The sequence below is a fragment of the Saccostrea cucullata genome, unplaced genomic scaffold (genome assembly GCF_032062105.1).
Source record: "Saccostrea cucullata isolate Sc308-1 unplaced genomic scaffold, CSIRO_AGI_Scuc_v1 ctg10032, whole genome shotgun sequence".
NCBI lineage: Eukaryota > Metazoa > Mollusca > Bivalvia > Ostreida > Ostreidae > Saccostrea > Saccostrea cuccullata.
Window position 1 is genome coordinate 1 of NW_026925547.1, and position 26,562 is coordinate 26,562.

Genomic DNA, 26,562 nt, shown 5'->3' on the forward strand with positions numbered 1-26,562 from the left:
TGTACCATGCATGGTACATGTATTTTTTTTTTTAATTTTTCCTATAGATTCGTTGTGAATTTTTTTTTAAATGCTAAAATGAACTACTTTAGAGGCCGATTTGATGCATCAATTTAAAATTGTATTTCTTGTATCACCCTAAAAGGGGTCATTTTTCAACTGGAGTCAACTTCTTATACGACACACATGTAAAATAATGACCCCTGGGGCTTTATCATCCTATTAATTAGAAATTTTGCACATTTGTTTAACATGTTTAATTTGTTCTTCATAAAATGTTCGAGTTTTTTTTCTTTGAATTTATCCAGAATGTACTTTATGAAGTATAAAGTAATTTCTCAATGATTTCCAAGCAGACCTCGTATTTTCTTTTTTTTAAAAATCAGAGTGCAAGAGTTAAATATTGAGAATTGAAACTATAAGATCAGTCAAACCACTATATATAGACATTTTAGTCTGATATGTGATGTTTTACGTTTCAGACATGAGTGTTTCAACTTTTGGTTTTTTTTTCAGGTCGCTGGCTACATAGTGTTGAGATAAGAGCTGGACTCTCTTCCGTTTGGTCCGAGATGAACATGTGTGGCACATTCCTTGGACCGAGTCAAACTGGAGAAATCCACACCATAGAGTGTGAAACCAGACCCCTTCTAAATGCGTCGTGTGTCACCGTGAAAATAGTCCGTCCTAACTACATAACAGACGACACTAATGCAATCGGCGGCAAAAACGCTTTGAGTTTAAGAGAAATTGTTGTCAATGGCTTTCACGCCTAAATCACAGTTTTATAAACTATATATTCTCACATTAAACGTTCACAAATAAATGTATAAATATTATTTCAAATTCAGTCAGGTTTGCCTTTTTGATTTTGGCCGTCAAATCTGCAATGAAGTAAAATTCACTTTACTGCTAAAATGATTTCATTATGTGATTTAAAAAATAAAACTTGAACACAAAAAATACTGAACAAATAACAAGAGAACGTTATAGTGTATCATTTAAGAACAAGATGTGTTTGTGAAACACTGATGCCCCCGTATGGCAACATAGCGAAGACTAACTTTTCTTGAATGCAAATTTAATATATTGGTACCTAAGTAGGGTATTCTCACTTGAAATACAATTGTAAAAATATGAAAGTAGGCCTAGGTTAAATTTTTTTCATAAGTACAGAAATCTCCAAGGCCAAGGTCAAAAGATCAAGGTTATTGGTATCCAATGAAAGGTGTTGCCACAAAAAATACATATGTGAAGTATGGAAGCCCTATCCCTTATCCTTCAAACCTTTTTGATAAAAGAAGTTGAATGTTTTTAATACAGTGAGATAAAACCGCTATACCTAATGCATAGAAAAAGAACAATTATAACGTCTTATATGGAAGAAAATTAATTGTTAGTGATATTTGTTTTTAGCGACCTCAACAACTTCCCTAAAAAGTCAAATATTGAATCCTCGCTAAAATTTCTGTTTTTCATAGCTCTTTCTCTGTATGCTACAAATATCTTAAAAGAATCACATGATTTTAGCTTATTGTGATACTTTAATAATATTAAAACCTACGACTTTAAAACACCTTATGTAAGTGTTTAAATCGTGAGTCCAGGGTTTTTTTTTTCGTAATCGACAGCTGATTTACATTAAAAATAAAATGTTTTTTTACCTTGTTAACATGTACAGACCTTTGTATATTTATTTTGTTAAAATAAAAGTTCTGATATTTAAACTAATCTGGTGTAAAAAGTTAAATTTCTTTTCAAATCAGCGAAAAGATTCTTTTGTTAAAAAATCAAATAAGGTTTCAGCGATGGAGTTTGCAAATCAATGTATTCCACTGCAATTTATTAAATATAAAAATGTTTGGACAAATTCCATAACATTTATGCTTCAGTCTTAACATTAATTTTTTTTATTTTTTTATTTTTTTAGGATCCCGTGCCATTTGTGAACTTTTCCTTTAAAGGGACATGAACACAGTTTCTACTGATTTTTTTTAACCATTTTAATGTTTGAATTCTTAATTAAGGTAATCAAATGATCAGCAACAATTTGAACATAATTTGTTGATTTTCTAAGGAAATGCAGAACTTAAGGGGGATGTCCGGCCACCTTCAGTGCAGTAAGAACAAAATGTAAACATTTCTTTAAATGGCTAAAATACATTATATTTTGATCAAATTTTAAGTCCTTATATTAAAGATACAACAAATATGCATAATTGAATGCATGTTGTGCATATAAAATATATACTTTTGCAGAAAAATGCTTTTAATATGCTCCTTAGAACTGCGCAGCTACAGAATTCAGCAGAGCCTTAAAAAATCCAAAAAAATATGCAAAGTGTGCATTAATGTTCTCTCTACAACCATTTGTTAAGAAAATGTCTAAATTTTGCACTTTCAAATGGTAATTTCATATTCAAAACTAGGTAGTCTTCAAAATGAGTGTCAAGAACCATGAAAGTAGTTCATGGATAGCAGCACGTGGTCTATTTTTAGCACAGCATTTTTTTCCCAGACCTCTTCTTAATATGGAAGTACATAACAATCTTAAAAAGTAGAAGAGAATAACAATTGCAAAATGTTTCAAATAATATGAAAACTTTTAAAAGAGGAATTGTGTTATAGTGTGGCTTAAAGTACTTAGTACATGTATTATTATTGAACGGTTGTTAAATAGTGTACGTGTTGATATAAAAAAAAAAACAACCTTAAACTCTTTGAATCCAGGTAAGGAAAAATGAGCAACTTCAAAGTTAAAAATTAAGAGTTTGTAAGTCTGACACAGATAATTTATTTTATCTATCAGAATCTTAATTATCACCAATGAAACACAAAAAAAAATTAGACACATAAAATCGATATGAATGACCTTGTTTTAGTATGTACCTGCTAAAACACTGTTTCAAATACACTGTACACATTTACAATTATCACATCGGAGCACCATTTGAAAAGGAATGAAATCATTAATAGTGGAGTGAGAAATTTTGTATAATTATAAAAAAAAAACTTTTTTCTATTTGCCCATGTTGTCAAAATTATAATTTTACAGAGTAAAGAAAAAAATCAACAGAATTAAATATTTTAGACTATCTTTAAAATGACGTGTGGTGGTCCTCCCAACTCAGAGAAAAATTATCGTGTCCGTATTTATAGATGAGAACATTTTTCCTTAAAATTTAAACATATTTGTTGACGGAATAAAAAGAAAAAAATATCGTGTAATGGGATGTAAAAAAAAATTGAGTCGGGCCATTTCTGGGCAGTAGGTCGGGAGAGAGGGCAAACAAATATTTTTTTATAAAGTGGTCTTAACAAAATAAGTCTAGGCGTCGGAACCGGGGCGGGGGGGGGGGGGGAGGGGAGGCTAGGGGGGGGGAGCTTAGCCCCCCCCCCACTTTTTTTTGCAAAAATAGACATTATATAGGCATTGAAAATTGGGATTTACCTTTTTTTGTTGGTTTAGCCCCCCCCCCCCCCACTTTCGATTAGCCCCACCACTTTCAATTTGCTTCCGACGCCCATGGTATGGCTAGAAGATGGTCCATCACATACTTAGTGATGCAAAATTTCTGAAGCTTTGGCACTATTTTGAAAAACAAACATAGAATTTTCGGAGGGGGGGGGGTAGCCTCCCACATTTTGTTTGCGAAGATAGATATAACATGTAGGCAATGGACCTTTCTTTGCAAAGATGGTGCTCTCTTCTAAATTTCAAAGAAACAACTCAATATATTTTAGCAAACTTCGTATGTTGGTGGGAGCTTACAACTTTGTCAACATAATGAGACATGATGTGTTTTAATGTCCAAACAGTACTCCATACAATGTATGGGTCATTGCAAACAATCTAGCTATTTATGTGAGGTGCCGGAAGGAAATCCTATAACTGACTATTTTTTCTATCTAACTGCTAAACAAAATTGACATATGTTCCAACTTTTCAAATGTTATACATGTAATCACAATTTGTTTTTTATGCACCGCATATTGTTTAACATTTTCATATTAAAAGCTAAGCATCCTCCTTGCAGAGCCTCATTTAAAAATAACTTCTATCGCCACAGAAAAGAGACCCTTCGTAAACACATATCTTTAGGACAATTTTAATCTTTTTCTTGAGTTTTAAAGAAACCAACAAATTATCAATACTTGTTCCATGAAAAATTAAATACAATCATGGTAATGAACACATCTATCCACAGCAGATATATGCAAATGTCACCCACGTGCGCAGTGGAATGATATGATCGAGGAAACTCGAGCTATAAACAGAACAGTTTTTACCGATTTGCTGAAGTGGGGTTAAAATAGCGTTTTTCCATTAATCAGACGATGCGATGTTACAAATAAAAGTAGTAAGTTATATAACCTAAGGATTATTACTTAATAATTTCTTGTCTTGAGGTTGTTATGGTAGCATTTATTCTAAAATCAATGTTATTTGAATTCGGTGTGACAGAGGAATGGCGGACGTAAGGAACACATGGCCTCAGGAAGACCCCCATATGAAAAAAATAACATTTTCAAGAATTATGGATAATGACAAGAAAAAAGCGAAACAAATGGTTGTAGCTATTTTAACAATGAACCGAACTGACATCATTTTCAATACAATTTTCATTTCGTGAATGCTGTAGCTGCGCAGTTCTTACATGATTAATTTCCTCCTAATTAAAGCAAAATAAACTTAAATATTTACTAATTTTGGTATCTAACAGTAGGTAATGAGTGCATTGGTACTTTGAGCAACTTTGGGCTAGTTTGGTAAAGTATTAAGCGCATCCTTGGTATTTCTTATTTTACACCAGACTAGATCAAATATGGCTTGTACATCCACCTTAATATTCTTTATAATGTAAACAAGGCACTAGCCTTGTTTTTGTTACGATATAGGAAAAATCATATTGATTACAAAACTAGATTTAGCAAATCAATAAAAAGTGTCATTTCGTATTTAGAATTAATTTCTTCTTTGAAAAACTAAGTATTAACGAACATATACCCGGTAATAAGTATATCTGAAATACCGGGTATGTAAAAAATACATGACTAGGGCTTTGTTTACATAACAAAGGTTTGAAGTTATGAATCTTTCTTGTATTTCGATAAATGAAATTCAAATTTTTCATACCTGAGTTAAGTATTTGTAATCATAAAGATGGAATAATAAATGTGAAACTTTGTCCATTTCACTTTAATTAGGTAACTTATATAATTCGCACTACATACATGTAAGTAGATAGAGATAACGTTGCTTTGCAACAATATTTTATATCACTAGCTGTTACATGTAAATTATTCTAACGAGAATACCCTTTATTTTAAAGGTACTTGGACACAGATTTGAAGTTAATATTTTCTGTATAATATCACGAATTATATATTTTAATATAGCATTTCACACAAAAACTAATTTAAAATCTTATTTCATTTAAAAGTTATTAAAACTTCAAAGTTTTTGGCGGGTTTGATTGACACATCCACAAATTTTACTTTTATTCTTAATACTTAGGAAAAGTGGCAATCTTGCTGTGTGTTAATGAGAAATATTAAAACTTTAATCCAGAAAAATAATTTTATTCAGAGTAGAAATGTTAGAAAGAAAAACTCCTTCACAAGTATCGTCATTCCGAGCTGAGTGTTGTGTACAAGTTTAGCAAATCGATTACCCTCGTGTTATGTACACAGTCTTTGTAAACAGGGCACGAGCTCTGTTATTGTTGATGTTTACGATTCACCGGGTGCGTTCAATCGTTAAAGTTTGCTCACCACAATTGCACGGACTGACAATATATTGTGTGTTTGTTTTGCTTTCGAATATGTCTACTCTGAATCTTCTGGATTATAGTATTAATATTTTTCATTTATACACAACAAGATTGCCACTTTTCCTAAGTATTAAGAATAAAATTAAATTTTGTGAAAGTGCAAGGATGTGTCAATCAAACCCGCCAAAAATTTTGAAGTTTTAATAACTTTTAAATGAAATAAGATTTTTAATCAATTTTTGTGTGAAATGCTATTAAAATATATGTCTATATATATATATAGTATTATAGAGAAAATATTAACTTCAAATCTGTGTCCAAGTACCTTTAAAACAATATTTTTTGTAGTTTGATTACTTTGTAGGTTATTTAGGATTTGTTTTTACAATGGTTACTTCCATTCATGTGTCGAAATCGTATATGCCGGTGAGCTCGAAATAAATGATACCATAAAGTCTGACATATCCATTTCATATTTAGATATTTTACTAGAAAAAGCAATTAACGGTAATCTAACTGCAATCCATTATGATATATATGATAACTTTAACTTTCATCTTTAACTTCCTTTACTTATGCTGCAATATAGCATTTTCACCTACATGTAAACGGGGTTTATATGTCATCGTTGATTCGATCTGCAAGAGCGTGCTACCTAATGAATCTAATATTCTTATTGTTGATAAAAATAAAATCAATGTTTAAAATTGTTAGTTGTTTGTCAAATTTAGTTCAGGGGACATAACATCAACATTTGTAACAAACTATCGAACAAATTCTTAAATATTTACATATAGTTTTGATTAGTTGAAAAAAAATCGAACGTTTACATGTAAAGTGGGTTTACATGATATTGAATGAACGCACTAGTGGGCTTTCGGCGATTTGTTATCTGCATCGGGATATATACGTATATACTTGACAAAATCACTTTGAAAACATTAAAATGTTTGAAAATAAAATCGTTATCTGCTGACTTTTGTTTTACGTTGTGGTAAAAAATTGTCTCTTAATCTTCCGATCGAGTACCCGGATTTCCCGTAAAATCTTTTCGGAAAATCCTAGAGTAGAATTTCCCCCGGAAACAGGTTCTAGAGTAGGTCAATTTTCCTAAGGGGAAAAATTTTACTGTGTTTAGTAGTCATAGAGTGCGATTTCCCCCAGAGCCAATTTTCCATCATTGAAATATAATTGCTCTACTTATTTTTGAGGAGGAATGGTTGGCACATTGCTACAAGTGTCTTTTCTTCAAAATGGTGACCTGATGTATGGAACAACGTATAGTAAAAATGAACATGAAAATTTTAAATCGATTTTTCTTTGCTATAGTTAAATCATTTTTTAAACCAAAGAAATAGGTGAAACTGGAGAGGACTATAAGTTCCTCTGCGTCTGTCCCTCCGTCTGTCTGTCTAGCTGTCCTTCTGTCTATTTATATGTTCCAAATGGTTTTCTGCACTTTTTTTTCTAAATGCTTGAAGGCATTGAGCTGATTTTTGGTATTGGAGTATATCTTGATGAGTTAAAATTCAAGTTTGCATTTTGATTCGCTTCATATTTTTTTTTTTAGATTTATGACCTTTTCAATTTTTAACGCTTTTCCGTAATGTTTTGCTAAACAATTGGAGTTATTGAGCAAATTTTTGGATGTAAATTTTAAGCATTTCGTTCTAATTCACCACTTCAAGAATGTTTACGGAATAACGGCATTTTCAATTTTTTAACTAGATTTCACTTGCTGGTAGGGGACAAGTATCGCTAATGCAATACTCTCAAATTGAACATGTATTGTACAGTGTAATTATACATGTATCATGTCAAATGGGATAATCCATAAGGATAAATAACACAAAACATCTTTTTTCTTTCAAAATTCAGAAGTTTTGGCTAAATTAGATGCCTCTCTCATTTTAAAAGTGATATTTCTTTATTGAAACATCTTAGTGTTTGGCCGAGCCAAACTGAAGTAGTTTGGGGAAAGTTTAGAAATGCAACATTACAGTCCAACGTGTTTCTTGAAAAGTTTATAAAATATATGCAGTTCTTGCAGTGCTTCCAAGTTTCTAGGGACATTTTAAAGAATGTATTTTAATATTTTACACAATTTAATTTTCTTACGTACATTTACATTTAAATAACTTCTCTGTGTGGGAGATAACAAATGTGTTTGAGGTACGTATCCTTAATCATATATATGTATATCATAAAATTAGATGGAATAAATACATGTAATTAAAAGAACTTTATTCGGTAATAACCAATATTTGCCCCCCTCCCCAAATTATTCTTTGGCGGAGAAATATTCAATTATGTTCTTAAACAGGAGGATATATGTTGACTTCAAAGCACTGAATATTTTCATAAGCAATGACGTCATATGTTTGAAATGACGTCACAAAAATGACGTAAATTTAAAATTTCCATGATTTCTACAGAAAATTGTATAGATTACGTCGATATTTTTAGTAAAAGTCACCGAGCGCATGTCTGATCAGGCTCAATATTTTAAAATAATGTGTAGAATGATAATATCAATGAAATATGTAAATATTGTTCCTGAGTAAACTTGCGCTCTATGAAATTTAAAGCTAAATTTGTAGAAATGTTGTCCATTTTGTCCTCTTTCTAAAAATGATATAAAATCAGATTAGTTTGTGACGTCATTAAAAACAAAAATTGTCAATAAACTACGTTGAAACTATAAATATGTTCTGTTAATTTTGTCGCCCCGAACGAAGTCGGGGGCGACATCTTGCGATTGTACACATGTTTCTGTTCTACGGGCTGTTTCTCGGAGATGGCTGGGACAATCTTCCTGAAACTTTCCTCAAAGGACGATCACTGGTTGTAGTTGTACATGTGTTGTATGGTCATTCAGTTTCAAAATGGCTACCGTTGCCATGGAAACCTGCAAAAAAATGACGAATTTTGCCCGAAAGTGTTCTTTTTGGTCCCTTGGACATTCGTCAGGAAAATTTGTTGATATAATCATTAGTATCTGTAATTGTGTGTGTTGCATTTAAAAATTGCAAATTGTCAATAGTTGCCATGGAAACAGGGGAAAAGTGAAATTTCTTTAACTTTGATTTTTAAATCAAAGTACCGAAAGGACTGATACGAGTTGATGGTTGTCCAAGCTTAGCTAATGGGTATTGTTTTAGTGGTGAAAAAATGAAAGTCTTGTCCAGTTCGGGGCGACATATGCTTTCGCTTGCAATAGCGGACTTTCTAGTTTATATTTCTCATAAAATTTATAAAATTCAACACATTTTAAGAATTTTTTTAAATTTGACTTTTGTTGGGGCAAAGTAATGCAATACACCGCATATAGTTCTTTTGACTATCTTGTGTTTAAGGAGGCTAGGGGGTCAGCAAATTAACCATCAGATATAGCTTAATTTTTCAGCTATGATATCTTAATCTGTCAACTATCATGTGGCAAAGAAAAAAATCACACATTTTAAATTTTGATGATTTTTGTAAATCTTTATATGGGGCTCTTTTTCTAAAGGAGACCAAAAAGTCCACAACACGAAAATCGCCTCAACAATCTAGCCCTTTAATGTGCCATTCCTACCTAGTACTGAAGCACTTATTCATCTCATATAGCCTTGCTAACAAGGCCAATCTAGAGAACCACGTGATCTAAACCAGGTATTCGAATGAAAAACTCGAATGTAATTTCTGACAAGTATATACAGTTAAAGTATATCATTGAGGGAGTTAGCAAGATTCCAGTTCCCCAAGGCCAGAACAGTCTTGTTCGAGGGGAACGTGAATCTTGGTAACTCCCTCAATGATATACTTCAACTTTATATTATTTTCCCTCAGCTTACTTTTCCCATACAAAACTTAGATCGTTTATATATAGTTTATGTATAATAATTTATCTTTAGAGTTAATATTTTAAAAAGTTTAAAATCATTTACAACCAAAATAGGTCCAAAAATATATACCAATCCAGACATAAATTTTTGTTTGTTTCATCTTTGAGAAATCTTTTGAAAACTATATATTTTGGTTGAGAATTCATGATTTAAAATATATGCTTAGAAAATTCTTACAAAATAGTCGAAAATACACTCATTTACCTTTTAAAAATCAGGTTTTTTTTTTACTTTTTTTCCACAAAAATATTATGGCTGTGGTTTATATTGACTCTAGACAAGTGGGGAAATCCTACTCTGAGAAGAAAAGAGGGGGAAAATTTGGCTTTAGTGTGAAATTTATGTCGGGGGGAAATTTAACTGTAGAGTACGATTTCCGGGGGAAAAGCTGGCTAGGGCGAAATCCTACTCTACAACACCGGTACATGATTTTTCGAAAAAAAAAAATCCATATCTTCTATTTATCTTATTCTTTACTCATGATCATCGGTAAAAGTAATAACAAAAATATACTGTATATGAACATTATTTACAAAACGCACTTACGATTTTGTCAATGAATTCTGATTTAAGATTTTTTAAAAAATAAGAAAAATTTGACACACGAAGAAGATACTCGTCAATCAACATTTAACAATGACTTTCGTTATATTTTCTTTTTCTGTCCCCGGAAAATATGTCGCAATTAAAAAGAATAATTATTTATTTACTCCGTAATTACTTGTTTGTGGATTATCGTATCCAGTAAATCGCTGGTTTCCGAACAATATTTTAAGTTAAGGTGATGTAGCAGATTTTGAATCAGCTGTTCTTTCAATAATACACCAAGCTTAATATGTCTGCGGGGGCATCTCATCAAATTATTAAATTAGGCATTTATAGCCCTTTAAAAGTTGTATTCCCCCATCAATCAAAGCTATTGATTACTCCTATATAAATTGCGGAAGCTAATCAAAAGAATTTGATCCACTAGAACCACTAGATCATGTCTAACGGTACCTAAAAATAGGAAAATAAGTTAGTATATACAGTAGTATTTATTAACAATCGTTCGACGGTTAATCGGTTAGCCGGGTACTCGTTGACAAAACTAGTTTCAAGTAATTCTCAATTCTTTAAAAGATATGAAAAGTGATCACTTCATTTTTTTTTCATTGGTTTAATTTTTTTTAGTAGCATTTCGAGCAACCAATTTACTTGTTAAAGTAATTTATAAATTATATAAGAATATGTAATTATTATGAGTTTTAAAGATACCTATGGCTGTCCCACTGATATATTTATACTGTTTTCTTGAAAATGTATGACTTTCAACGCTATTACTGAGCCTGTTACGTAGGATAAACCCGAAATTTTATGAACATTTGTTAATCTCTGATATTAATATATCCATTAGTTTTCTCCAACGTAAAGAATTCAAAAGTTTTTTTTCGGGTTATGTAAAACATTTACGTTGACCTATTTTATATTTTAAAAAAAAACGCTTTAATTATGATAATATTTTAATCAGATGTTGCCAATCCCTGTAGGTTATTGACACATTGCTCTAAGACTCATTGAACATTTAAAAATAATTTGCAATCTTGTATGGAATCAGAAAAAAAGTCTCAGAAGCTTAAGGCACTTAAGTACAAAAACTAATCATAGCTTCTAATGGGATCAAAAATCTTCAAATTGTCAGTCATGAAAGGAAACCCCTGCAGTCAATTCTTTGCAATAAAGGGACAATTTGCAATGTCCTAAGCATTCACACACATTAAAATCACTGAATCAAATACTCAATAGAATTTGATCGATGTAACTAATCACTAGGAATAAAAAGAAGTTGCAAAAAATCTACCTGCTTCAAAAATGTGAAAATGGTACACCGAATAAAACATTTTCTTTGTGTTGTCTTCCTTTTGCAGGTTAGCTTTGCAAAAGATTTTAATTTTGCGTGCAACGCCTTGTTCTAAAAGGCCTTCATATGTAATGGAACTGCAAACAGTTCTTCATTTCATTTTAATAATATGATCGCTCCAACTTCTACAAATTGTTCTGCCGAATGCCTTAAAGAAAGAAATTCCATCTGCGTTGGATTTTTGTTCAGTGCAAAAAGAACATCCTGCAATTTGTTGAAAACATTTTTAACAGAAAATGAATAAAGGTCATCCGCATTTTTCTACTACAAACCAAATTTGTCAGTGTCAGCACCACATAAGCTAAACCTGTCTGGTTTCCTGTCCTGCGTTTCTTCGTCTTTTACAGAACGAGTCAAAGGCAATCAGGCATACGCATATGCTGTAAAAGCACATATTTTCGAAGTTTGAGGGAAAAAATTGGTTTGTGGCGATTCGATTTCTTGGCAGGAGAATGTTTAGTAGCAATGCATATGATCCTACCTTTGATGCCATGACGTGATCTTCATTCAACCACAACTGATCCTAAGTCTGTGTTTGATTATGAACAAATTAAATCTTTTTATATGATATACATGTATTTATGATTATTCTATAAACTCACTTTTTTCCTCCCTCTCCTTTTATTATATTTTTTCAATATTTGATACTTTAGGTAATTTTTTAATGTCAGTATGGATTAAATGTATCAGATTCATGTTTAAATTCTGTATATATGGATCGAGGGGCAATATGAAAACCGTTTTTCCTCCTGTATTCAATAATCCAGAAGTGAAAAAAGAATAAGATTACATGATCAGTACGTAGTGGTGCCTGCTGACAAAACAGGTAACAACATTGTCTTTGTTTGTAAGACTCACTATATAAATTGTATTGTAGAAGAACTTGGTTTTAATTCCAAAAGTGGTAATCCGACTTATACTCATAGTTTTCTTTATAAGGAAGAAATTTTTCACAATCATATGTCAGTTTTAGATATTTATAAAATGACGTTTTTCATACTAATTGTACATATTAGTCCATAATTTATGTATTGAATTGACGACAGATTTTTCCGTTATTTCCCGATCATGACAAGGAGCACACGGCGGATGTGACCGGTCAGTAGGGGATGCTCACTCCTCCATGGCACCTGATCCCTCCTCTGATGTTTCGAAAGTCCGTGTTTGCTCTGCTCCTATTTTGTATGTTTTGTGGACTTTGATATTAAATACTGTTTTTCATCTCCATATCCTTCATCCACTTTTTTGTTGTTTGTTATTTAGTTTTACCAACCTTTTTGAAGACTGGCAGCAGTTTTGGATATTTGTATAAATCATGTTTTTTTTTTAATCTAATGATGTTCATATTGGAATCAACTTGAAAAACATGTATAGTGTACTTTTAAAAGATTACAGGGTTTGAATTCTAATCCAAGTCTTGTTGACTCCTTTTTGCCTATGTACACCACGTAATAATGTGATAAAGGTGCTAGGGACCAGAATGATCAATATTTTATCTAAGATTTGTATACCTCTATATTTGAGTTCCTTTTTCTGACCAACTCCCCTTTGTTAACTGTATTTTACTTTTTGCGTCATTTACTGTCATAAATTGCACATTTCAACTTTACATGATGTTACTTGTTCTTGCCTGCTTTAAAAAAACAAGCTCAGTTGTTTGGCAGGAGAACTAAAAACATTAAATATATTATTAGTGAATAGATATATAGCGTCCCTATCATCATCAAATATATTACTAGTGTATCTAAGTGTTCACACTCCAAACTTAATATTATCACGGATGGTGACAATGATGAAGCAGAACAGAAATGATTACACTGCTTTCCAAATAAGGGATGCTTACTCCTCATAGTCACTCATTCCAACTTCTGGAATTTTTAAAGGACTGTGCTTAATGCCCTCTTTAAAAACGTGTACTGTCCATATACTTATAAATCTATTTAGATCGATCCATGCTCCATATTTTCATCTTTTTTATCTTTATAAAATGTCATTTGATAAATTAATATTTTTTGCAATTCTCTTCCTCAGTGGTAAACCTGGCGCTTGGTAAGACCGTCGCTAGTAGCAGCCTCTATCCATATCCCCCATATACAAATGTAAAAAAAAAAAGTGCCATTGATGGTAAGACAGAATTTACTGACAACAGTCTACTGTTTCACACAGACTTCGAACTTTATCCCTGGCTGACTGAAGACCTAGGAACACTAAGTATTGTGAAGAATGTTATTCTTTATACCAGAAGCGATGGCCATGGTAAGCATGAACTACTAAACAAGTCCTTTGAACCATGATCTAAATCATTACGAGGGTTGTTTGGAAATTATTGAGACATTATGTATATTTTCCCTTTAACTGAGTGTCTTTCGGTAAAAAGTTGCATATACTTTTGAAAAACACAAAGAAATTATGTAAAAGCAAAGAAGATTTTACAAATATTTTATTTCTTTTCTTTCAATTGTTTATAAACTTTTTAATGTACGCAGCACAGTCACGGTATCCGATATCGTATATGTATGCAATTATTCAAACTATCGCGCAGAATTTTTTTTATAATAATCTCCCTTTTTTTAACTTAAATTTTAACAAGGTTGCACAACATGAAGTCAAAATCACATTGAAAAATTATATACATAAAAATTTTGATTCATGCATATAATTTTTTCATTGTGATTTTGACTTCATGTTGTGCAAGCTTGTTAAAATTAAGTTAGAAAAAGGGAGATTTAAAAAAAAAATCTGCGCCATAAAACAATTCTGAAAAGACGATAAAATGGATTTTGGCGTCATGGAGGCGCAGCAAATATTTCTTAAGTTTTGTGTAGTGCATTTTAGACCTCTTTTCCAGAACAATAACAAAGGGGAAAAACATGTTAAAGGTTTTTTTCATCGGTGTTGTTTTTTCCCTTACAAATAATTCAACCAGAGTAAAAAAAAAAGCCTTCGGCGACCATCTATGACCATTATCATAGACTAAATAACGTTGACCCGCGTTGCATAAATCGTACTTCGTGATGCTAAATCACCTGTATATGACAATTAAATATTTTACATCGAGGTAGTAACAATATATATTTTTAATTTAATAACAAAGAATCGTGAAATATATGGAGATAACTAAAAATATTCAAGTTCTAAAGTCCAATAAACAATACAAAATAGGTGCAGTGTAAACATGAACGTCTGAAACATCAGACGTGGAATCAGGTGCCATGGAGGAGTGAGCATCCCCTGCCAACTTGTCACTCCGGCCGTTTACTCCTTGTCGTAATAGAGATAACAGAAAAATCAGCATCAATTCACGCAGGTACGATAAGGCTTCCCAGAAAATATTGCAGTGTACTCTGTGCATTCACTTCTCTAGACTACAAATATTTGAAACATCAGAGGTGGGATCAGGTGCCATGGAGGATTGAGCATCACCTGCCAACCAGTCACACCCGCCTTGTGCTCTTTGTCATTATGGGGAGAAACGGAAAATCCGTCGTCATTCAGTGTATAAGCAATAGGCTAACAATTAGTTTGAAAAAAGGCAGTCAGAATTTGACTCAATGATAAATTGTAATTGCTAAAAAGGTCATTGTATCGACCTTGGAATTTACGAAATGATGACTTTGAACGAGACTGCTGATATTCTTGTTTCATCAACTTGGGTGTCAATAATTTTCCTTGTTTTAGAACTTGTTCGTAGTAGAGCATGCTCTTGTGTATAAAATACTCTATATAGGTGATGAAGGTATATTGCTGCATAAGTAAGGGAAGTTGACGATTGAAAAGTTAAAGTCATCACGTTTATTATAGAGCATGGTTGTTAAATTGACCATGAATGCCTTTTTCAAGTAAAATATCCAAGTATGAAACAGATGTGTCAGACTGTGTCAGACTCTGTGGTATCTTTTATCTCAAGCTTACCAGGGTATATATCGTTTCGACATAGAAATGGAATTTTCCATTATTAATTAACAATACGTCGTTGATATATCTCAATGTCAAGTTGAAGGCCACAACAAGTGTTTTCTTCTTTTCATGCATAAGATTTTGCAGGTCTGTTTATTACACAGCGCAATTAGTACCTATGGGGATTCCAATAGATTGTTGGAAGATCTAGTTTCCAAAAAAAAAAAACCACATAGATATTGTCAGTCAGAAATTCATACATCTTTTTGATTTCAACTTCAGAGTACTTGTGTGTGCAATCAGAATGTGTAATAACAAAATAATTTTTCAGATGACCAGTGACCAGGTAAGTAACAAGAGGCCCATGGGCCACATCGCTCACCTAAACACTGTGGCTAGGAAAAAGTAGATATTGGTTTATTATTGAAAAGCTTAAATCAAAAAGTAGTCCCATGACTAATCAAGGCTTTGCTATTCTTGAGAAGAAGATTTTTAAAAAAAATTTCTATATATTTCTATGTAAAACTTTGGTCGGTCATTGTGGCCCCGCCCTACCCCCGGGGGTCATGATTTGAACAAACTTGAATCTACACTACCTGAGGATGCTTCCATATAAATATGGTCAATTATTGCTTTTTCATTCTTGAGAAGAAGATTTTTAAAGAATTTTCCTATCTATTTCTATGTAAAACTTTGGTCGGTCATTTTGGCCCCGTCCTACCCCCTGGGGTCATGATTTGAAAAAACCTGAATCTACACTACCTGAGGATGCTTCCATATAAATATGATCAATTATGGTTTTGTCATTCTTGAGAAGAAAATTTTTAAAGAATTTTCCTATATATTTCTATGTAAAACTTTGGTCGGCCATTTTGGCCCCACCCTACCCCCGGGGGTCATGATTTGAACAAACTTGAATCTACACTACCTGAGGATGCTGCCATATAAATATGATCAATTATTGCTTTGTCATTCTTGAGAAGATTTTTAAAGAATTTTTCTATCTATTTCAATGTAAAACTTTGGTCGGCCATTGTGGCCCCGCCCTACCCCCGGGGTCATGATTTGAAAAAATTTGAATCTACACTACCTGAGGATGCTTCCACATGAGTTTCATCTTTCCTGGCCCAGTGGTTCTGGAGAAGAAGATTTTTAAAAGATACCATTAATTTGTCATTAATTCATAATTATCTCCCCTTGGAAGAGGGCTTGGCCCTTCATTTGTACAAATTTGAATCCCCTTTACCCGAGGTTGCTTTGTGGAAAGTTTCGTTCAAATTGGCCCAGTGGTTCTTGAGAAGAAGTCGAAAATGTGAAAAGTTTACAGACAGACGGACGGACAGAAGGACAGACGGACTACAGACAAAATGTGATCAGAAAAGCTCACTTGAGCTTTCAGCTCAGGTGAGCTAAATATACGAGTTCCATTTTTATTTGAAAAGCAGCTGTCAATGATATCAAAAAGCCTGGACTTTAATTTATCGTTGGGAATGGTTGTGTATAAAGTTGAAAAGTTCAAATTGTACAAAAGTTCTTTGTTGAATTTTTTAGCATCCACATCTGATTCACACCACTTTATGAATATATTGTTGCACAGTACTCTTGAAGTTTTTTCCTTCACTACTGTCAATATCTTAGTGAGGAGTGAAGAGGTTTGTTTGAACATGTACTAGAACCCGTAATGTATCTTTATTTGTAAGGATTCTTATGAAGTTTCGCAATTCAATATACCTGGTAGTGCTAATTTATTTTGTATCTTCGTCAAGTCATAACAAAATGGAGCTGTAATGATGGTCGAGTTTTATAAACTTACTTACACCTAATTCCAATCTGCATATAAAGAGTCTGAAAGCTAGTTTAAAATAAATGTGCTTAGATTTTTTTAAAAATATCTAAATAAATATATCCGAATAATTTAGATAACTTTGCTTGATTACACTTTACTCTTGTTTAAGAGTCTGCGTGTTCAAAATACGTATGAAAATATGCGTTTCACATTTATCCTTTTTATACCAGTGGATAGAAGCAGAATTCATGATATGTGTATAAAAGAGCATGGAGCAGAAGATTAATAAGAATTTATTTAATATCTTTTCTGGAAATATGTAACAGGAGTTCCCCCCCCCCCTTACTGAATCTTGCTTGGGAAAAAATGTATGATGGCTTTGTTTTAAAACGGATGTCGATATTGAGCGGAACATACCCACACATTTATCGGAACGTTGAAGTTATTATGAAATATTTGTACCTGAGGGACAGTTTCAGCACATTTCGGGTTCACAAGGATGCAACGAATTGTGTTAATCAGCTGCGCCTAAGCGATTTATGTGAAACACTTCAAAAAAGTAAAATGACCTCCATCTGATCAACGAGGTCATGTGATTTCGTAACAAATATTTTATTTTTAGCCTAGAGAAGTCTCTATATGAATTTGGTGTACTTAGTTACATATCTTAAGAATTCAAAAAAATAAACTTTGAAATGCATGGTTACGTTATAAAAAGCAGTTAAAGCTCCAGGAAGCCTTAACATTACTGCGCAGTGTGTAAAAATGGGCTAACAACTAGTATGAAAAAGACTTTGTAAGAGACGGCTGATATTCTTGTTTCTTCAACTTGTTTGTCAATCATTTACCTCGTTTTAGAAAAGAGACAGTTTGATTTCTGGAATGTAATATTCGATAACAGAGATAGAAGAGTAAACGAGTCTTGATCGCTACACGTACGATAACATCGCCGGCTGACATGACGTTAGAATTAAGAGTGATGCTGCTTTGTTGTTGATGTCAGTAGACATATGCATATTTATAATTTCGCCGGAACTTTTGAACATTTGTTCAATTTGCTCTTAATGACGTGTTGACGAATTGTTTTTATGAATTTATCTGTGTCCTTTTTGAAGTTTAAGTAAATGTTTCAATATTTTCCCAAGAGACCGCGTATCGTCTTTAAAAAAGAATGCAAAGGTCAAATTTTTAGGATTAGTCCAGTCAATCTAGCTCAAAAACACCCAAACCTTAAACAAATTGCAACAGAAATTATTCAGTGGAATTTTGTTATTTATAATGTGCCTTTTGATACATAAAAACTCTAGAAAAATATATTTGTCCAAACATCATTTTTTTCAATTTTCAAAAAACCCAATATTTGTTCAAAAAGGCCAATAAATCTCCTTTTGAATAGAAATTCTATTTATGCATAAAAATAGTTTTGCCAGGTATATGAACTTGAATTTTTTTTACAGTCATGCAGAAATGCGTCTGCAAACAGAAATTGGTGATTATTTCATTTGTTGCTATGGATTCCTGTTCCCATGGCAACAGAAATATTTGAAAAATAAAACTATTCCAATTCCTTAGTACGGCTTTGTGCAGGGACAAAAATACGTAGTCTATAGTTGGAATAAATAATTAGTGAGGACTTAAGATAATTTTAAATAAGTTTTAGGGGATAATGTAAGCACAGACATCCAAGGATTTTTTTCGGGGGGGGGGGGCATCAAATCTCACAGATGTTCAAGTCTCATAATTTTTTGACAAGCAAACGGAGACCTAAATACCGATATTTAGGTACATATCATAAAGTCCAGAAATTATTCATTTATTTGTTATAGTCAACCTTTCAAATAAGAATTAACGAAAGTCTAAAAAAAAAATTTGTAAAAGGTGAAAAGAATGGCACCTTACCATCCAAACATGATCAATTTTAGGTAGGTAAAAATTTCAAAAAAGTGAAATTTTGTTTTTCTAGCATATTTCTAAGAAAAATAATGTCATCTAAAATCATTGTAAAAATCGCTTGTAAAAATATGATGTTATCGTGATATTAATTTTGGGGGAAAATCGTAATATATCGTTATGTGGAATTTTTGGCGATACCCATCCCTATATAAAATTACCTCAAACTTCATAACCGTTTTAAGGGGATGGGGTGGTCTATTTTTAAAAGGTATATGACTTCTTGACATTTTAATGAGACCTGGGGAATGGGTTCATGGACATTACATACCGGTAGAACCTTTTAACTCTACAAAACTTAGAGGGAGGAGGCTCAGCCCCCTCCCCGGCATATCTTCCTTTATAGCAATGCATATGCATGGGACATTCATTTGAAATACGTTATATCTATAGTTAAGTAAAACCTTAACGAAGTCTTAAAAGTCAGATCCCCCATTGCTATTATTTGAAACGTTAAAGATGCATTAATGATTATCTTGCAACTGGAACTGGTTCCTCTCCTAAATGTTAACCTCAATATAGTATTCGAATTGCTTCTCACTGTATTCAATGTAATGTCCATTGATAGTTTTTATATTCTTTTGGATTTATTTTGTAATTGTGTGTGTGGTGGGAGGGATGATATCACGATAGTAATTAAGCTCTTGGCACTTTGAAGTAAACGTTGCAGGTCTTCCGGATGAGACCGTTTCATGTTATATGTAGGCGTTGGCATGATAAAGAACCCTGAGTGCTCAATGGCCCTGAGCGCCGAGTAAAAGTATTTTGAAGCCCTTCGGTATATGGTGAAGTTTTTTTTTCAGTAAAACGTTCTCAAGCGGGGCGTAAAACAACATGCAATCAACCGATCTGGGTTCTTTGGATGAGACCTGTAAACCGAGATCCGAGTAAAGGACAAATTTTGCAGCTCTCCACTTGCAAGTGTATGGTGGCGTCCCCACAATAGTGAAAAATTCTCAAGAGGGATGTTAAACAACACTCAAACAAACTAGCGCTGTTTATCTATGGCATAGAGTCTTTCTTATGACAATTAAAATTTTCTATGCAGTTTTAAATGATAAATTTTACTAATTGTGATAGGAAAATACTTTCGTAAAACAAATTACAATCAATCGATCTGGGCCCTTTGGATGAGACCTATAAACCGACGTCCCACGAAAAAGATCCCTTACTGCTGTAATTTGGATAAGTCCAAAACATTGTGTAGTTTCAAAAAGCTGAAATGCACGAATCTATTTACATAATAGGATATGTTTTAAACAGGTATATGAAAATCTTACAGTGCAGCCTATTTCAAAAACTTCCTATAAAATTAAATCCCTTGTGTGAACCTACTTGGCTCCGGGGTTATGTAAAGAACTAACCAGAAGCCAAATGTGAATCAAAGTGATTCATAATGTTTAAGAAATATGTACATGTACAATAAAATAAACTGTACAAAAATAAATCCTTTTCCCAGAAAACGAGATAAGAGGGATATATAGGGAAAAAAATCATGTCCTGGAAAGGTAAAAAAAGTTTTGAGACATGCCAGTTTAATCAGTCGGTCGGGAGAGGGCAACCAAACAAATTTTTAAAAAGATGTTCTAATGTATATGTTCTAATCTATATTACATGTATTTTTACTAGCAAAGTAGATCTCACTAAAAGAATCAACATTCTAAAGAAGAAAAAATCTATATACAAAGTCAAACAACAAAAGTTTAACTTTTAGCTAATAAAATATTTTTATGTTGCAATAAAACCTTTAACGACTCACCATAGATTATTTCCCCTAATGTTTCAAACGTCTAGTAAAAGAGAAGTTAACACTACATTTAGACATATAAACATTCTCAAATCTTATATCTTCATTATATACATGTAGGTGAAATTTAAACCTTGGAATGTATACAAAATGAATTATTAATTTTATTATGCTTGTTTAAAATGAAAAGAGGTTTGTTTACAGTGGTTTAAATTGTCTCGGCCTTTTGCATATGGTAGCACATTTCTAAAATACATATTTTTTAGAAAAGTGATCTACAAAAAAAAGACATCTTTCGCCTTTATATATTTTTCTCTAACATTTTATATGTTACATGTGTAATTAGAATACAATTTACTTTGTTTATAAATAAAGAAAAAAATTCTGTTGCAATTTGTTTAAATATTTTGTGACAGTTTGAAATTGGACTAGGATGGAAACTGGAAGAGCCGCCTAAGCCATTTAGTAACTTTAAAAAATAAAATGTTTTATCTCATCAAAAAACGTGTGTTTCAAATATTTTTTTTCAGTCGCTGGCTACTATATGAAGTGTTAGACCAGATAAGAGCTAAAAAATAACACTGAGATGGCCTAATACATTGTAGCACATTCCTTGAACCGTATCAAACTACAATAGTGTGAAACCAGACCCCTTTATAATAGGTCTGTATGTGTAGTATTCACTTGTAATTGAAAAATAGTATCTGTCCTACAAAAAGACAGTTTATATTCTATAAACTACCATATGGCAATCGGCGTTAAAAACGCCTTGTGTTTAAGAGAACCTCTCATTGTTGTCAATGGCCTTTATGCATTAAATGACAGTTTATTTTTAATTTTTTTCACATAAAACATACAGATATAAATGTGTAAAATTTTGACCAAAAAATTTTTCAATAGTTTCAAGCATGTGGTAATTGTCTTTTATAATTTTCTGGCCTTTTCGAAGTTTAAGTGAAATGCAATTTTTCACTTTACTCTTTAAAATAATTTCAATATGTGATTTGAAAGTGAGCAATAAAACTTGCACACACAAACCTGCAAAAAACTAACAGAGAGTTATGGCACACACACAATGTATTTATAAAAGCTTAGTTGAGTACACTAAAAAGGATTTGTTTTTATTTTTGTACAAATTTTTTATGATAAGTTTCAAAACAGGCATTTATATTTTTAAAAAGGCCAATAATTCCTTGGTTTGATATACTAAAATTCTATTTATGCCAATATATGAAATGTGCCTTATCATTTTTTTTACCATGCAGATAATCCTATGAATACAAAATGGTAATTCATGTTGAGAGTTATTATGTTATAACAGAAGGTATTTTGTGATAAAACTCAAGATCAATCTTTAATTTTGTGTAATGGTGCAAAAAAATATAAAATATTGGAATTAAATTTTGAATTGAATTTTGAAATGTACTTAGGGGATAATGTATGACCATAAGCACAGACATCCTAGATTTTTATGGCTTTTTCATTGGTTTATGTTAAGAAATTTTTTGACAATGCTTCTTAAACGAGAGTCACACATGCAAAATAGTTCAGATAATTTGGTGGGCATAGACATAATATGTCCAGAAATTATTCATTTTTTGTACAACAATTTTGAATAAAATTAGTTAAATATCCTTTGTAAAAGGTGACATTGAATACATAACTTTTTATTTTAAATACTAAAAATTTCAAAAAAGTGAAATTTTGTTTACCATTAGGCTTAGCATGTAAAACTAAAATCATTGTAAAATTTTGTAAAATTATGATGTTTCATTTAAATTAATTAAAAGAAAATTTAATATATTTATTTAATTTAATTTTTTTTTATTATATAAAATTTCCTAATTTATTCATTTTCTAAGGTTTATGACTTCTTGACATTTTATTGCCATTCTATTTCTACTGTTTTCAATCTTTCAGCATGGAATTATAATATTCTATTATTTTCATTTTTACTTGTTTAAAGATCACTTTCCCCCAATATCTTTGTTAATAAATGCATATGCATGGGCATTCATTTGAAATATGCTTATATTATGTCAGAGTATTACATTTAAAGAGAGTCCCATTAGAGATTTGAAATTATTAATATTTTTTTTTAAATGCTTCCTTTAAAGGTATCCAGTCAATCCTATCTATTATCAATCTGAGCAGAATGATTTAGTTTTTCTGTATCAATTTTGTGAATTTTTAATTGTGTGTGTTTAAAGGGAGGGATGATATCAGATAGTAATTAAGCTCTTGGCACTTTGTGACTCTTACGTTGTCTAATGAATTTGCTCCTTGTGTTGTGGCTGAAAGTCTGCATATGGCCCTGAGCTGCTGTCTAAAAGTTTTTGAAGCCAAATTCTATATGGTTTTTTTTTTGTAAAACGTTACCCTCAAGCGGGGCGTCAAACAAAAGACTTAAATCTGTATTTTTTATAGCTGTAAACCGAGATGGAAACAACAATTTTGTAAACCATTCAGCTCTCTCATTTTGCAAGTGTACTGGCCCCCCCACTAAAAAAAAATCTAAGAGAAAAATCAGTTCATATAAAACTATGTCCTTTTATTTATGGCAAACTAATATCTGTTTATGACTTAAAATTTTCTTAAGATGTTCCCAAATGCAAATAAATGAAGGAATACCAAACCGCAAATGACTCATAACAAAACAAACAGTACCTGCAGAAGTGAAAGTATTAATTTGGAAAAGTCCAAAACATTGTGTAGTTTCAAAATGTGAAATTACAGGAATCAGAAAACAAAGCTTAAAACATATGTCATATTGTTTTTGGTATATGAAATTAATTACATTTTACCTTAAAAAAAATTCCTTTTAACCATCCCTTGTGTCCATATGTTTCATATTGCTGTTATTAAATTATAACCATATAGTGTAAATGTCAACCAAAGCCGACGTTTGATCTTGACAAAAAATAATGCAAAATAGTAAAATTACAATAAAATAAACTGTAGAAATCATAAATCCTGATAGAAAATGCAATTAAACTTATTTCATTACGAAAAAAAAATTGCAACAATTCAACTTCACAAAATTTTTGACCTTGCCAGTTTAATCGATTTATCAGAGGATTCATGTAATGACCTAAATTTTCCATGATTTTTGGGCAAAGTAGATCTACAAATAATTATATATTCTGTAAAAAATCTATATACAAGGAGTCAAACAACAAAAGTTTAACTTTTAGGCTAATAAAATATTTTTATGTTGCAATAAAACCTTTAACGACTCACATAGATTATTTCCCCTAATGTTTCAAACGTCTAGTAAAAGAGAAGTTAACACTACATTTAGACATATAAAAATTCTCAAATCTTATATCTTCATTATATACATGTAGGTGAAATTTAAACCTTGGAATGTATACAAAATGAATTATTAATTTTATTATGCTTGTTTAAAATGAAAAGAGGTTTGTTTACAGTGGTTTAAATTGTCTCCCTTCTTGCATATGGTAGCACATTTCTAAAATACATATTTTTTCAAACTTCTAAAAAAAAGACATCTTTCGCCTTTATATATTTTTCTAGAGTTTTTATATGTTACATGTGTAATTAGAATACAATTTACTGTTTATAAATAAAGAAAAAAATTCTGTTGCAATTTGTTTAAAGTTTGTGACAGTTTGACTGGACTAGATGGAAACTGGAAGACCATTCAAACCATTAGTAACTTTAATCTGAAATAAGCTGTTTTATTTCTCATCAAAAACGTACGTGTGTTTCATTTTTTTTTCAGGTCGCTGGCTACATAGTGTTGAGATAAGAGCTAGAAAATCTGAGATGAACATGTGTAGCACATTCCTTGGACCGAGTCAAACTGGAGAAATCCACACCATAGAGTGTGAAACCAGACCCCTTCTATATGGGTCGTATGTCACCGTGAAAATAGTCTGTCCTAACTACATTACAGACGACCATATGGCAATCGGCGGCAAAAACGCCTTGTGTTTAAGAGAAATTGTTGTCAATGGCCTTTATGCATAAATCACAGTTTATTTTTAATTTTTTTCACATAAAACATACAGATATAAATGTGTAAAATAATTTTTTCAAATTCAAGCAGGTTTGTCTTTTTAATTTTGGCCTTCGAATCTACAGTAATGTAAATTTCACTTTACTGCTAACTATAATTTCAATATGTGATTTGAAAGAATAAAACTTGCACACACAAAAAGAAAACTAACAGAGAGTTATGGAGTATCATGTAAGAAATTAAAAAAAAAACTTTACACATTATACGAGAGTGTGAACAGGTTATATATGTAAAACACGGGGCCTGATAATTCTAGAGTTGGGATCAGGTGGCTATGAATAGCAAACATCCCCTGTTGACAGTCCTTACTTCCGTGATTACCATGTATTGATCGGGTAGAAGGGATATTCTATGGTCAAATTTAGTGAAAGAAAAAGAAAACACAAAGAAAAATGAATTCTAATGAAATGTATTATAAGTTTACATGGAAATTATAATGGCTTTTGAATTTAAAAACTTTTGACATTAAACGAGATTAATCAAAAGTTAAATGTGCATAGACACAGATTTCAAGTTAACATTTTCTGTATAATATATTTTGAATAAAAACAATACATTCGAACACGAATGAGTTTTAATTGAGGAGGAAGAATATTAACTTCAAATCTGTTTCGATGCACCTTTAACGTCAAAACTAAACCAAATTTTAGGATAATTCTGGATTCATTTTGTTTACTTTTTTTAAAAGTTGTCAAAAAGTCATATTCATTAATTATTTTTTTTTCATTTTTCCCAGTTAAATTAAGAGCAACCCTTTTACTTATTAAAGTATTTTATGATAAATAAATATATATATATATATATATATATATATATATATATATATATATATATATATATATATATATATATATATATATATATATATATATATATATATATATATATATATATATATATATATATATATATATATATATATATATATATATATATATATATATATATATATATATATATATATATAAAGGATTTTCTTGAAAAAACCTTTTAACGCTTTTATGTACGCAGGATAAACTCCTCACGATACATAAAAAGAATCTAAGATTCACTTATGTTTGCTTACCTCTGATATTAATTTATGAAAAAATGGTTTTCTCCTTTGTAATGATTTGTTACATTTTTTCGATAAATGCTATCCATGCATAATATTTTATTTTAAATTATTTTGCTTGAATGTTATTTTACTTTACATTATAGTCCAGCCATATTAACAAATTTTCCATCAAAATGGGAACTAATTGCAACAGTTTCAAAAAAGTTTTTATCAATCTATAAGATGATCTGAATATATAACAAAAAGTTTAGGAAAACTCATACATGGGAAAATTGAAAAATTAAGGTCATTTTGGGGAATTATTGTGTTGACTTTGATTAAGTGAAGTTAGCAGAATCAAACAAACAATGTAAAGTAGAAACTTCCATACTGGTTTGAAAAACCATGTAAGTCGGGAAATAAAGTTAACTGAAAAAACTGAAGGGGAAAAATATTAAAATTTGGTTACTCTATGTGTTGGTTGCCATGGAAACAGTATGAATTGAGAACTTCACCTAATTTTGAACACTGAACCTTAACAAA

At 31.4% G+C, this 26,562-nt stretch overlaps 1 protein-coding gene across 1 annotated transcript; it reads left to right on the forward strand.

Annotated features, from left to right (window-relative positions):
- Positions 1-516: 516 nt before the first annotated feature.
- Positions 517-24,934, forward strand: LOC134269194 (uncharacterized; the record flags this gene model as incomplete). The annotated part of the gene is made up of 3 exons (XM_062751418.1): positions 517-738; positions 13,593-13,817; positions 24,687-24,934. Coding segments are annotated over 3 exons (695 nt in total), but the record flags the coding sequence as incomplete, so codon positions are not given.
- Positions 24,935-26,562: the final 1,628 nt, after the last annotated feature.